Raw genomic sequence first — 13,973 nt, 5'->3', positions numbered from 1 at the left:
TATTTTTATAGTTTTCAATCAAAATGTAGCAACTTTTCTGTCTTGCTAATGTAATCAAGCCCAAGTGCATGAGCGGGGAAACATATTAGCCAAAAATTGATGAAATCAAATCTCTTCCCTACATTATTCAGCACTAAATATTGTGTTTACTTATGCGTCACATTACGGAGTAATACAGTTAAATCTATTGTGAGTACCACTTTTAAAGGCCCATGGTTTCTCCATCAGGCTCACATACTGGAGTTTGGTTTGACTGTGCATGAGAAGTTCGTACCTCAGGACATGCGGCCCCTGCACAAGAAACTGGTGGATCAGTTTCATCTGATGAAATCCAGCCTCGGCATACAGGTACATTTCAGAGTTACTACAGTCGGATTCCCAAGCTATTCCTTGTGTGCTCATCCTTCTCTCTTCACCACGCTCTGAAGGAATTCCCAGCCTATGTGCGAGCCAGCCCGATCCACTTCACCAACGGAAGCCCTCGAGCTGGAAGAAACTCAGCACCCAATATAATGAGTCCAGAGGGAGGAGCACGTGTCGTTTCCCGCCGCAGGTGAGAAACAATTTTAAGGGTAACACTTTATTTTGATTGCCATCTTTGCACATTCTGTTGACTAAAATGAACATTGCACCCACAGGTCTATGTTGAGGTATTAGTAGACTGTCTGCTTAATATCTGCTATCTCTTTATTGTGACATTCTACTGACTACAAGTCATTTTCCGAGTACTTTTCAACAAACCGAGCCCTAATAGTCTACTAATATCTTACTAATACCCTAATGAGAGTTAGTTGACACATGGGTGCAACAGGGAAAAAACATCAACAGAATGTTTAAAAGGGACCATAATGTTCATATGTATGGAACATAGTTAGATATGAGAAAAATAATGTGCTATATTGTGAAGATATTGTGTATGGCTGTGATATTTTTTTCTTACTTACTGTGGTTATACTCGCATTTGTTCCACTGACTCCTATTTATTTATTTTATTTATTTAATTTGCATTAATTAATACTTCTTGCAGTGATAATGAATGAATGAAATACTGATGAGTATTATGTTTTTATTTTATTATATTTTGTAGTATAATGATTTATGTCAGTTTAAAGTCAATTTAAAAACAGTAATAAGCAACCTAATGAGATGGCCTAATTAAAATCAGCCGATAACCAATATATTGCCGATATATGGAGGATCCCTAATATTTAAATTCAACATTTTGTATTTAAATGGCGAACAGCATGCATCTGAAGTGTCTCAGCTGAAGTAAATGAGCTATTATTTTTTGGCTTATTTTTGTTCAAATGTTCTTATCGGGCTGATAACGATAACATTAACTATGAACATGTCAACTGAGACCGATATAGTGGCTGATATATCAAACATTCCTAATATTTACATTTAACATTTTATTATAATGATGACACAAAGACAATTAAACCATTGTTTACATAAAATTAATTTGAAATATTTGAAAGCAGAACATTTTAAAACCGTTATTCGACTAATTGATCATGATTATTAGCTAATGTTGATAATGTCAGAATATGGCATTGGTGATTAATGACTAATATCTTTCTATGCTGTCATAATAAGAACTTCACACATTTTCTAATTAATTCTACACTAAATTTCACCAGAATTGTATTATTTTATTTATCTGCTTGTTATAAAGTCATTCTTATTGTGTTTTTAATTGTATGTTATTCAGTCCCCTCAGCTACCCAGCAGTCAACCGCTACTCTTCATCCTCGCTGTCATCACAGGCGTCCAATGAAGTGAGCAACATCACGGGCCAATCAGAGAGCTCCGATGAAGTCTTCAACATGCAGGTGAGTGCACAGGGCCACACACACACACACACACACACACACACACACACACACACACACACACACACACACACACACACACACACACACACAGAGACGCACACCGGGATAACCTCTACTCTCTCTTGCTGTCTTTCATATTTCCTTCCAATCTCTCTCTTTTTCTTGTTCTCTGCTTCTTCTTCCCCTAATTGCCCTCTTTCTGTTTTGTCTGTCTTTCTCACTTCCCCACTTAATCCTTCCTGTCTTACTCTGTCTTTTCTCTCACTGTGAGAATCGGATTTGCAGGTAGTGGACAGATCATTTAACTTTTTTTTCTTTCATCCCACACCGAATTATTATTGTTTAACCCTTTAATATTATAAGTACAAAACACTGTGTGCTTTTTCTTATGTTTCTCATGTTTTCTCTTCTCTTCTCTTTTAGCCAAGTCCGTCTACCTCAAGTCTCAGTTCCAATCACTCGGCCTCTCCCAACGTGACCAGCTCGGCTCCGTCCAGTGCCAGAGGTGAGAAGACTCTGCCTGCACTCAAAGCAGCCATTCCAAACCTTTGCTCTTTTGAAATAAGAGCTTAATGTAGACATACTGCATTGTTCACACAGCAAAGCTGCTGAGGTTTGATGCGGCACAGTAACACAAAAACTCATGTTAAATATGTACAACGGACTGCAGAAATTAGTCAGTGGATTGCAAGCACAGATTTTTATGCTTGCATGAAGCATTTTTTGACAGGCTTAGAAAGGGGACATTGAAAACATTATTTTTGATGCAAGATATCTTAAATAACATTAATAAATTATGGAAGCTGTTTTCCATTTAAACTTTATTTCTCATTTTCGACTATTGCACAATTTGCATTCCTTATTATTGCGTATACTTTATTTTAAGGTGTGGGTGTTACAGTGTAATTACACATCTATATACTGAGTAATAATTAATTGTATCTACTTACTATAGAGTTAGGATTATGGTGTGGTTTAGGGTTAGTTGCATGTAATTATGCATTATAGGTAGCTATTACTATAGTTATTACTACAATTGTATTTGCAACTTTAAAAGAATTCAGAATATTTCTTTTCATTGCGTTTTTCCTGGTAATTGTAACTTCCTTTCTTGTATTTGAGTCTTTATTCCTAGCTATTATTTATTGCAATTATGTTTCTGGAGTCTCCATTTTTTACAGTGCAACATCACATGCAACTTATTTCTTAGGATGTATGACTTTTTCCTGGTACGTTATTTATGGTATGTTTATTTCCAGGTTTCTTTAATCCTGGTAAATTATGATTGTTCTTATTTGCTGTAATTGCAACTTTGACTTTTTCCTTACTTTTTCTTACTATTATTATTATATATATATATTTCCCCCCATATGATTCAGAAACAGTCCTGCATAATAAACAGACTTCTAAGTTAAAAATAATACGCTACAGAAGTGAAGTTTATGGCCCATTTAATGTTGTTTTACTGTGGGTTCCATAAAGCCGGAGTCCTGATATATAGCAAAACTCTCCCTTCTGTTTCTCTCTCTTCTTCTCCCCTCTTCCTTGGCCTCTTATCTCCCTCCATCCAGCATGTTTACTTGCAGACACAGGTCATAAAAATGGGAATATGTATGGAGACATTTATGTAATCTTATAGTCTCCCCTTGGCAGCCCTTCCTGCCTCCCATAGAGACCCCCATAAAGCAGCGGCAGACAGGGAGCGCTTCTGGAGAATTACAGACTGCATAAAATGCTGCTTGAAGAACTCTAGACTGATGATGGCTATCATAAGGGAGCCGTGGCCTGCTGTCCTGTGCTGGAGGAGGACGTTAGTGTTCTGAGCAGGTTCAGGCCGCCCCCCACGCCTGGTAGTCTATCTCTTCCCGCAAAATAGCCTTCTGTCACCCCAACAGCACAATTCTCACCCTAGCAGGAGGGAGAGACGAGGAGCAGACTTTATATCATGTGCTGGCTGGTTAGCAAAGAAATGAGCAAGATCTATGTCTTTTTTTATCCGTGTGTGTGTCTGTGTGGGCACATATTTGAGCATTCATGTTGGTTTGCTTCTGAAATCACACCCTTGCTTACACCTCCTCACCCTTCACAGGTTCTCCACAGTTGTCAGATAAACACAAGCATTCCAGAGAGAACTGCCTCTCACCGAGAGAGAGACCCTGCAGCGCCATATATCCAAACCCCCTGGATCCCACACAGGTATGAAGATGATTATAATATCAGCGTTTTAATATTCCTCAGATGCCAAACATTCGAACAGTCTTCAGTTGTTGTGTATTGGTGGGTTTACTCCTCTTAGACTTTGTAATATTTGCGTTTATAGCACCTGTAAAAACAACTAGATATAACTGGTTTTGTTAATGTGTCGTCAGGAATATTACTAGTCAAGAAATGAGCAGTGAGATAAAGTGTCTTTGCAGAGGATTGCGCAATCAGCTCACGCTTTTCTTCCAACGAGTCAACAGAATTAAGACTTTAAAATTCGTTGTGTAAGCTATTTATCGCATTTGAGACTTTATTTATCAAATGAAAGCTATTTATCACAGTTTACATGTTATTTCTCATTGATATGTTATTGAAGCTATTCGGACGGTAACTGTTTCTCGTGGGGTCGGAAGGCTTTGCCATCATTTAAGTTACAGGGGCTGGTCAGTTATTTTATTGCCGTCCGTCTCTCACCACCCATGTAAAAATCCCCGGCCGAGTTACCTACTGGTTTTGACCAACACCAAGGTCGTGTGGTGATGTAATAGCTGTCCTAATCCACATCTCTGGATTTTCAAGAATATATCACTTCAAAATGCACTGTTTATAATCAATTTTGATCACTGCAGAGCACCATATGGTTGCTTTGCTGTTATTTGGATGTATTTGTATTTCTTTAAAACGCTGGCAAGTATTTACAAGAGCAATATATTTCATCACCGCTCAAACACATTAAAATAAAAGCACTTAAACATTTGATTATTTATAGCAGCATTTATTATAATATGACATATGACATTTTATTTACACCATACAATTATGTTACGGATCACGTGAGCAGCGCGTTCCCGATCACAAAACTCTCCCCTCCACCGTGGTGTGAATAAATCAATATCCGAATGCACGAGTTTTAGGTTTTATACTGGTTTTATTAGATTTTATCACTGAGGTGGCCCGCACAAGTGCACATTTATTATGACGGATTTCCATGTGGTGAAGGACGCATGGAATAGGTCACGAGTCTCACGACCAAACGTTAGCGATTGGTTATGGCAGATCACTGGCTCAGGGCAGATCCAATAGTTTTAAACTTCAACAGAGTGCCCGCCTTCGCAGAAATAAACGCTTGTCAATGGAAAGTGGCCAGACTCTATGTACAAATGAAATGTACGAGAGTCTGGTAAGACCAGGCTATTAATTTAAATTGAGAATTAAAACATTTCAAAATGAGTAGTACATTTGAATAGGGGATAAATGACCTTCTTTTCAACTCCCTAAAGTAAAATCATCATAAATGAAGGGTGGTAAATGAAGTAAGAACTGTTTAAGATGCTTTCATAATTGTATACATTATAAACGTGAATGTATAATATTAACACACACACGTGTGTAACACACACACATGTGCATTCATGTGACGTCAATCTCTTTCACAGAGGCTGGTCCCACACCCAGCGGGCGATGCCTCCTTGCCTCGCAGTGACCCCAACATCTCTACCCCCGACAAAGGTGAGCATGTGCATGTGAGCGTATGAATCTTCAGTCTGTCGTCCTGCTGTGAAGAGGGTGGTCTGAAATGACGGGGGTCTCGCGGTCAGCGCGCTAAATCTGATGCTAACCGACAGCTCGCAGCTCCTGTGTGTTCTGACAGCTGTGACTGGACCACCAAAGAGGTTCACGAACACACTTATGCTTATGCTGAATGACAGGAAGATGTTAAGGATGTATTCATTATTTTTTATTTCATCTATTCATCCAAGTTATTTAAATCTGGTTTTAATTTAAAGGATATTGAATATTTCAATATTTTTTTTCATTATAAGACAAAAACATGTGTTAAAGATAGGAGAAACATAATTTTCTTTCCTCACTTGGCATATTTCTTGTTGCTGAGACAGGACGTTGTAGTAGGTCCATCCTTTTACACTATAGTCCAGCCAGACCATGATTTGCTGTTTTATATTGCCATACAACGCTACTGGGTGTTTTATTTTGAGTTGTGTTGACTGAATGTACCTGAAATGCATGTTTTGTGTGTGAAAGTGGTGAAACCTGCACCTAGTAGCTGGAGTCTAGACACGCCGCTCTCTGATTTTAATGGAAAGGGCCCCCCTGTCCCTCCTAGACCACCATACACAGGTAAAGAAAGAAATCTGCTTCGGCTGATCCTATAGACTGACATAGATGTTTCCAGAGCCTTTTAACTCTCAGATCTTCCACTCTTCTGCTCTAAAGTCTCCTGGTTTCCTGCTCGGCTTAATTTCTACATCACCCTCATCATGAGGGCTGCCGGTCGGACGCATCATTGGATGATAATCATGGCATATATATTTATAGTGAGAAAAGTAACAGCGGGATCCTTCTCTCACACTCTTTGGTTGATAATCATTCTTGATGAGCTTTCTCACTGCATTTCAGTCTTTAAACCGCATGACGTGTCTTTAAACCTCAATCTGCACCATTGCTGCTTCATTATCTCTCTCTCTCTCTCTCTCTCTCTCTCTCTCTCTCTCTCTCTCTCTCTCTCTCTCTCTCTCTCTCTCTCTCTCTCTCTCTCTCTCTCTCTCTCTCTCTCTATGCATATATATGTATGTATGAGTGTGTGTGTATACTTTCAGAACTATAACTAATTGTTTTAATGTAAACTAATAAGTGATTATTATTGCTGTTAGTATGAAGCAACTTTCGGAACTATGACTAGTGTCAATTAAATAAAATTGACACTTTTTTGGCACTCTTCAGAGACCAAATTGCATTATAAAAATGTATGAAGTGCCCTTTATAAGTGTCTACATCAGTGGACTCTGCATTCGAGGATGTTGTCCTGGAAAAGAACTGGTTAAACCGTTTTGCATTTGCCGACCGACCTTGGCAAAGCGTTTCCCTGATTAATAGACAGCCGTGACCATGTTTACTGTCCCAAGCTCCTGTATCAAGTGAAGTAGATTGACTTTTTGTGTCCTTTAATAGGATCTCCCGCCAAGACTACACGATCACAGTCCCCTGTGATGACATCACGCTCGCCTCAGAAGGTATGACCTTTTCTTGTTGTCTAGGGTGTTTTGTGAAGTGACCTTTGATGTATAGTGTTTACTGTAATGTCTCGGGACTCAATCCAGGATGTCTAAACTGGGTCAGGCTCTAGTCGATCCAACTGGGCCCATGATTAGACAGAGGGGACACTGTGTGTGTGTTCACTCCAGTCCTGAGCTGTTCGTTTGGCTCTCATACATGGCAGTAATCCTGTGCAGAATCCACTAATCAATCTGAAACTTTCACCACAATGACAGCACAATCATTTTACTTCAAGATTGTGTATATCAAATAACCTTGAGGTCAGTAATGAATTATTTTACTAAGCAATTAATCATTGATAAGTGAAAGTAAAGACATTTATAATTTTACTAAATATTTTTTTTGCAGACAAATTCAAATACACACTGTTCTTTTGAACTTTCTATTTATCAAATAATGCTGAAAGAATTGTTTTATTATTTTCCAAGCTCCAAAACAATATTAGAATATTTTTTGAAGGATCATATGACACTAAAACCAAATGTTAAATTTTACAATATTTTATTTTTATCTATGTACGTTACCAAAAGAAATGATACCATGCATTGTGTATACAATGTGCAAAATGCACTATAAACTTCTCATGTAGACTTTTATGATGCAGAATAAACCATTAAATTAAACAGTCATTTTAACTGTGAAAATAAAATATGAAATATTTAGAATGTACAAATCTTTACTCCCCTAACTTATGTACAGTAGTAGCCTAGGTAAATTGACATCTTCACCCTTTATTCAAATATTATTAAACATGTAAAAAGATTTTAAAGATAAGCATTTTGCTTTGAGTCTATTGTTTTATTTGTGATAACACAATGAAACATGCCACATTTGATAACTGATTGTGCTGTAGTCAATGTAAGCTTTTTCTTTGTTTTGTTATTCTATGCATTTTTTCCATGGTAAAATAAAGTATTTAGCTTTAGCTTGCCTTTATTTGCTAAATCGTATTAAAATAAATACCTTCACCAAGGCCTGTTTAAAAAATATAAAATATTTTCCTCATATGTTGGTTTTATTTTCAATTATTGTAGGCTTATTTTTAAAACAAATGTCTCCTCCAGACATCACTTTTATGCATTACTGTATCTCTTCCAATCTATGTTTTACATTATTATTGTTATTATTTTAAGAATGTATAATGTATGCTTAATGATACCTTATTGAAACGTTATAGTAGTTTGTATGTTATTAGTAGTGAATTTCATAATTTGTGAAATGTGAAAAATTCAACATTTTACGCTCATGCTGTCAGTTCAACCAGGGGCGTAGCACCAAATTTTGGGCCCTGGGTACAAACCATCTTGCTGGGCCCCCGTACCATGCATGTGTATGTATAGAAAACAGACTTCCCTGCCTTGGGCCCTGGTTACTCAGTACCCTTTATCCCCCCAGTCCCACGCCCCTGAGTTCAACTGTACTATAATTTGTATGTATTACTGATCTTTACTGAAAATGCAGGTATCCATATTGCAGAGTACCAGAAACCACAGTATTTTTCTTCAAAGGGAATAATAGTCAAAGAAGGGTCACAGACCTTGAAAAAGGTTGTGTCTGCAGTTATCAATATACCTTTATACCATTTCTCTTTTACATTTGTGTGAGTATATTCAGGTTTTAAATAAAAGCACATTCATTCAGAGTAATGGCCTTAAAAGCCGAGCACCTCTCTAATGGCTTCTCAGAAACTCCTACTCGATGCCGTCTCATTCATTGCATCTCGTGTTGACAATTGCATTCCTTGCCACTTCCTTCAATTCTCATCTCGTGCCAAATATTGATTCGTCACCTAGGATTCAGCAAAGCACAGTTATAAAACTCTAGAATCCAAACTCTTTGTGGTTTCATTTAAAGACGGCATCGAAATCAAATAATTCCTCCTTCCGGAAATCAGAAATGTTGAAATCTGTCAAGCTACTCAGAGTTTTGTGTGGGAGGAGATCTCAGCACTAGTGAATATCCTGAAGGAAGTGCGGTCAGCTGGTCAGAAATTGAAAGTCTAACCTGATTTACCACCTGTGTATGTTTTTTTGCTCCAGGAATAGTCTTATGCCTGAAGCTGTACCATGTGACACATTACACACACTCACATGAACAGGCACATACAAAAAAAAAAAAAAAAATCAGAAAAAATTTGCATGCACAATTAAATATCCAACATTCTCCAATATATATCCAACATCAAATTATACAAACTAATTTTGAATATTGGTTAATAACTAATCTGCTACCAATATATTGTACGTACAAAGGAATGTAGCTTTTTCATAAAAAAGTGTAAAAACAAGCTAAATTTATAGATTATCAGACACCTTCAACATTTTCTCACATTATCAAAGTTTATTCGCTATAGTTTAGAAAATGGTAATAAAATATGACACGAACTAGATCAGAACAAGTTCATCTTGATATTGTCAGATAACTTTGATAGAAAGGTATGTAATGGATTACAATCAACCAATCAGCTGTCAGATGTAGAATTTATCTACACAATTCAATAATACCAATTTAGGTCAACTAATGATCTTAATGAGCATAAGATGTCACTTTATTTTTGCTCTCCTCACTTAAATGACTTAAAATGTCCTGCACCCACTTGTAAAAAATTATTTGTGGTGTTTGAATATTTTTTGGTTTGACTGTATGTGTGTGTGTGTGTGTGTGTGTGTGTGTGTGTGTGTGTATATATATATATATATATATATATATATATATATATATATATATATATATATATATATATATATATATATATATATATATATATATATATAATATAACTTAACTTAATTACCTCCAGAAACAGTGGCTCTCTTAGTTGTGGATTTAATTGCTTATAAATTGTTTTTATAATGAAAAGAGACAGAATTGCCTCAGAATTATACAGCCAAAATTGTAGAATATTGTGCTTTGGCCTTCCAGTATAGCCTACAGATTTGCTTTTGAGGCAGGACTGTTGTATAGCTGGGGGTTTCTTTAAGAAATTCGTTATTCCTTCTAGTAGATAGAGGTCACTTATCTTTTGCCAACTGCATTGTGGCCCAGAGACTAATTTTTCTTTCGATCTGTATGTGTCTTGTATTTGTAGACCCCTGCGCCTCCGTTCACTCCATCGCCCACAGAGTGCCAAACTACAGGGTTGGTGTCCAATTCTCCAGTGCTTTCTGGAAGCTACAGCAGCGGCATTTCATCTCTTAGTCGCTGTAGTGTCTCTGAGGCCTCTGGAAATGAGAACACACCCACTGACCACGCCCTCCCAAACTCTGCCTCCAGCGGCTCAGACGAGCTCATTCGACGGGAGAACAAGACCCCGCCTCCTTACAGCATGCATGAGCGGAACAACCTCCGCAGGCAGGTCCCACTTCCACCAAGCTTGTCAATTCCTCCGAGCACTGACGCGCCACCCATTCCGCCCAAACCGCACCAGATCCGAAGACAAGACACTGAACCACGCCGATCCGACCAGTTTCCCAGACCCCGACCCCTTCCTAGGAAAGTCTCACAGCTCTAACGCTGCGCACCTCACACCAGCCCCACCATTTGCACTTTTACACTTAACCTCCCTGGGTTTACGATTATAAACTCCCGGTTCTAAAATAGACTGTGGAATATTTTTTAATATATAAATATATATTTAGAGCAAGAGAGAAGATACAGGGGATGACTGCATTTTATGCACTTTTTAGGTTCGAAATTATAGGTTCGCTTGTCAAATTACCCAAGGCCGTAAATTAACTCTAAACAGAACTTGGTATTTTCTCAGATTTTTCATAGAATTATCGAGGTTTAATGTCTATTTATAGTAGTTAATACAAGTTTTGCCTTAAGAGTCTTTTTATCAATGAGAAGTGCATAATTAAAAGGATTTTGTACTTTTAAATAGACAAAAGGTGCTAGAAGTCCTCTATATTAATGTTAGCACAAAACGTTCAAAATGTTCAAGATTGCATTTTCCTTTGAGTCTACGGCCTATTCACACCGAATGAGAGAAATGTGTGGTAAAATAAAACATTAGAACAAAATTTAAGTCCATTAAGTGTGGGGAAAATAATATAATTTTTGCAGATTTGCGTATAGTGTGTGAGGAAACTAAAATGGCACTTTTGCACAAATCCCCATCCGTCCCGTGGCTTTATATTTATGCACATTTATTATATATGCACATGTTTTATTAGTGGACTTTCAAAGGAAACCAGCTTTATGTCTGTAAAGGGTTCGTGAGTTGGTATGTCATTTTCGTGTCCAAAAAGGGGTGTACAAAGATGACATTAGTCTTATGTCCAATGGCATTACACCGGTTAAATAAATGTGCTAACCTGTTGCAGCGGTGGCTCAGGAAACAAGAAAGATGGTGTCAATGATCAGACAGTTTTCTTTGCGGTCCAAAGGGGGGAGGGGGTTTGCACTCGGTGTGAATAGGCCTTCAGAGAGTTCGCTGCTTTTGTGAGACAAGTTACCATAGTCTCTATTCTTATTACTAAAAATCAGAGCTCTAATGTGTTAAGCAAATCAGAAAACGTTCACCATTTGAACTGCCACCTTTGCATTGACTTATGTGAAATGTGATGTGAGTGTAATCAAGAGTAGTACCTCCAGCCCATTTGTGTAATTGGAGCGCAATTGTGGGCGATATGGGCTTTCTTTAATCGTTTTTTTTTTTTTTTTTGGAGTTCGGGGTCTGAATAATTAGAAGCTGTGTAGGCGGTCCAAATAATTCCTAACAAGGGTTTCCATAAAGCGCACACATGCCCACGCAGTGTAAATGGAGATATACTTTTGTGGAGTTTTGCCAAGTGTTGTGCCAAAGGAACAGGTGGGCTGTAAGGAAAATGGATGTCTTGAACTCAAAGATGCTTTATTACGATGCAAATGGAGCATTAAACATCCACTGTAATAGACTTCACTGTAAGGACTCAACGGTGCACCGGACCACTTTACGGCACTGCGTTACCGTACAGCTGCTGGTCGTCTGAAAGACAGTGAGACCTGATATACCTGGTGAAAAAAAAGCTTCATATAAAAGGTACTTGACCTACCTAGGGCATTACAGACTCAAGCTGCCATTTGGGCAATAAGGGCTGCCATTCCTGTTCATACTTGTAATCTGAATTGATGCATTCCAGTTGAATCGGTATTGGCACCACTGGACTGCACCTTCCCTGACCTCTTGTTTCATTTACCTGTACAAAATGCAGGTCGAATGCAACCTATACAACCTATTTGAAGAATTATTACACATGCATAAGCGCTTTTGTAGATTTCAACACCGTTGCATGGTGCATAGTAGTGTAACATCTGCAGAAGTGTTTAGGGATGTCTGTGCATTTTGCATGCTAATTTCATTTGTTGTCCAAATGTTGCCAAGTTTACGATTCTGTATGGCCCTGCAAATTCAATCCTGGCGAATATAGAAGAGGAGAGACCAGCTTTTGTAAATGTGATCGTCTAACGCAGTACAACGTCCCTATTCATTTTCTCTTTGTTATTAATTCTTAAATTAACTGAGTATGTTTTTTATTTTCTCCTTTTTACAGTCACATTTTAGGAGACTCGGATTTGTTTGCGAATGCTAGATGATGACGGCGACATTCACAAAAATCAGTACTTGTGAAAAATGTAAATGAAATAACGAAATTGTTGTAATTATGCCAAATGCAATATCTTGTCTATTGTACATAACATGTTTTTAACAGAAGAAGTGTAGCTATAACAAATTTACAGCTTTGAATGTTTGAACAGCAAATTAAGATGATAAATGTCAAATATTTATGTATTTTGTGAGCATAGGGAAAATGAGGTTGAGAAAGCGCCTAACACATTTACATTCTAATGGCTTCCTGTCTAATAAACGTTTCCAGCAACATTTTGATTCAACAGCTCATTGCGTTTCTTTCTTGAAAGGTTAACTCATGTCTCTATAGAATCAATTTCTCTTTATTTAGTGCAGGTTAACATATGCCAACAAACTCAGTTGTGTATATTCTTCAGCAGTCTTGAAATGTAAATAGAGCTTATATATGTATATAATAATGTATGTGTATTTTACAGATTAACTCTATGACAGCCCATTGGACCTCTAATAAGGAACATAACGCCGGGAAAGTAGGAAGCTCATTGTTATTCCTCCAGGTGCAGCGAGCCGGTTGCATTATTCATGTGTTTTTTCTCTGTTCAGTAAGACCTGTATTTGCACACGTAATGCAATCTTGCTGTGGTGGGACGTTTGAAGACTCCTCTCTGTCATGGTAAGTTTGTTCCCAGTCTGAGACGTGGATTTTTTCCAAGGAAATTCACAGTTTATTTGAAAGGTAAAACCATAATTGTTATTGTGAAGTCTTCCGGACCAGGAATATCTTAACGTGTATGAAGGGCTTAGGCAAGAGTGAATTTTCCGAGTCTTTGCTGTTCCCTCCTTTTATGTTTCCTTCAAGACTTTTGCAAACTGTGCTACCAAAGTGTGCCTCATTTAGATGCTAAACACCCAGAGAATTGTACATTTATTGGCAAGGTCAAAGGCTTGAGAAGGAGGAATGCAGGTCTTAATGTTGCATTACCTTGGTTGAGCTCTTCATAGCACAAGCTCAAGGTGTTTTTCTGCTTCAGGAAACTCTAAAGAACACAGAGTTTCCATCTGGGACCGCGGTTCATCGGCAGAGACTGATTTCAAACAGCTTATGGATAATAGATTTCCTGTTTCATCCTTCTGATTTCCTGTATCACTGCTCTCTTGCTTTCGGCTGATTGGGATTTGCCCATTGGCTTTACCCACCTTCTCTTTCTCTCTGTTGGTTTGTTGTTTTTTGTGTTATGACCTCGTAGAGGACTCTTGCAGATGTCGAATGGGGATTTCCACAGAAC

The 13,973-nt window shown here is 37.8% G+C and overlaps 1 protein-coding gene across 3 annotated transcripts in view; it reads left to right on the top strand.

Annotated features, from left to right (window-relative positions):
• The window catches only part of dock4b (dedicator of cytokinesis 4b), a 94,930-nt gene extending 81,941 nt beyond the window's left edge, over positions 1 to 12,989 (top strand). For 2 of the 3 annotated variants that reach the window (XM_067428560.1, XM_067428558.1), the window contains 9 exons: positions 229 to 348; positions 429 to 553; positions 1,715 to 1,835; positions 2,262 to 2,343; positions 3,928 to 4,034; positions 5,477 to 5,549; positions 6,084 to 6,179; positions 7,011 to 7,072; positions 10,204 to 12,989. In XM_067428560.1, the coding sequence (XP_067284661.1) occupies positions 229 to 348; positions 429 to 553; positions 1,715 to 1,835; positions 2,262 to 2,343; positions 3,928 to 4,034; positions 5,477 to 5,549; positions 6,084 to 6,179; positions 7,011 to 7,072; positions 10,204 to 10,626 (1,209 nt within the window). In that variant the 3' untranslated portion in view covers positions 10,627 to 12,989. The remainder of the gene's footprint in view (positions 1 to 228; positions 349 to 428; positions 554 to 1,714; positions 1,836 to 2,261; positions 2,344 to 3,927; positions 4,035 to 5,476; positions 5,550 to 6,083; positions 6,180 to 7,010; positions 7,073 to 10,203) is intronic. The other variant, XM_067428561.1, reaches the window with a different exon arrangement.
• Positions 12,990 to 13,973: the final 984 nt, after the last annotated feature.

This window comes from Pseudorasbora parva, chromosome 20 (genome assembly GCF_024679245.1).
Source record: "Pseudorasbora parva isolate DD20220531a chromosome 20, ASM2467924v1, whole genome shotgun sequence".
In the NCBI taxonomy this organism is placed as follows: domain Eukaryota; kingdom Metazoa; phylum Chordata; class Actinopteri; order Cypriniformes; family Gobionidae; genus Pseudorasbora; species Pseudorasbora parva.
Note: the sequence above shows the minus strand (reverse complement) of the source record. Positions and strands in the feature narration are given on the sequence as shown.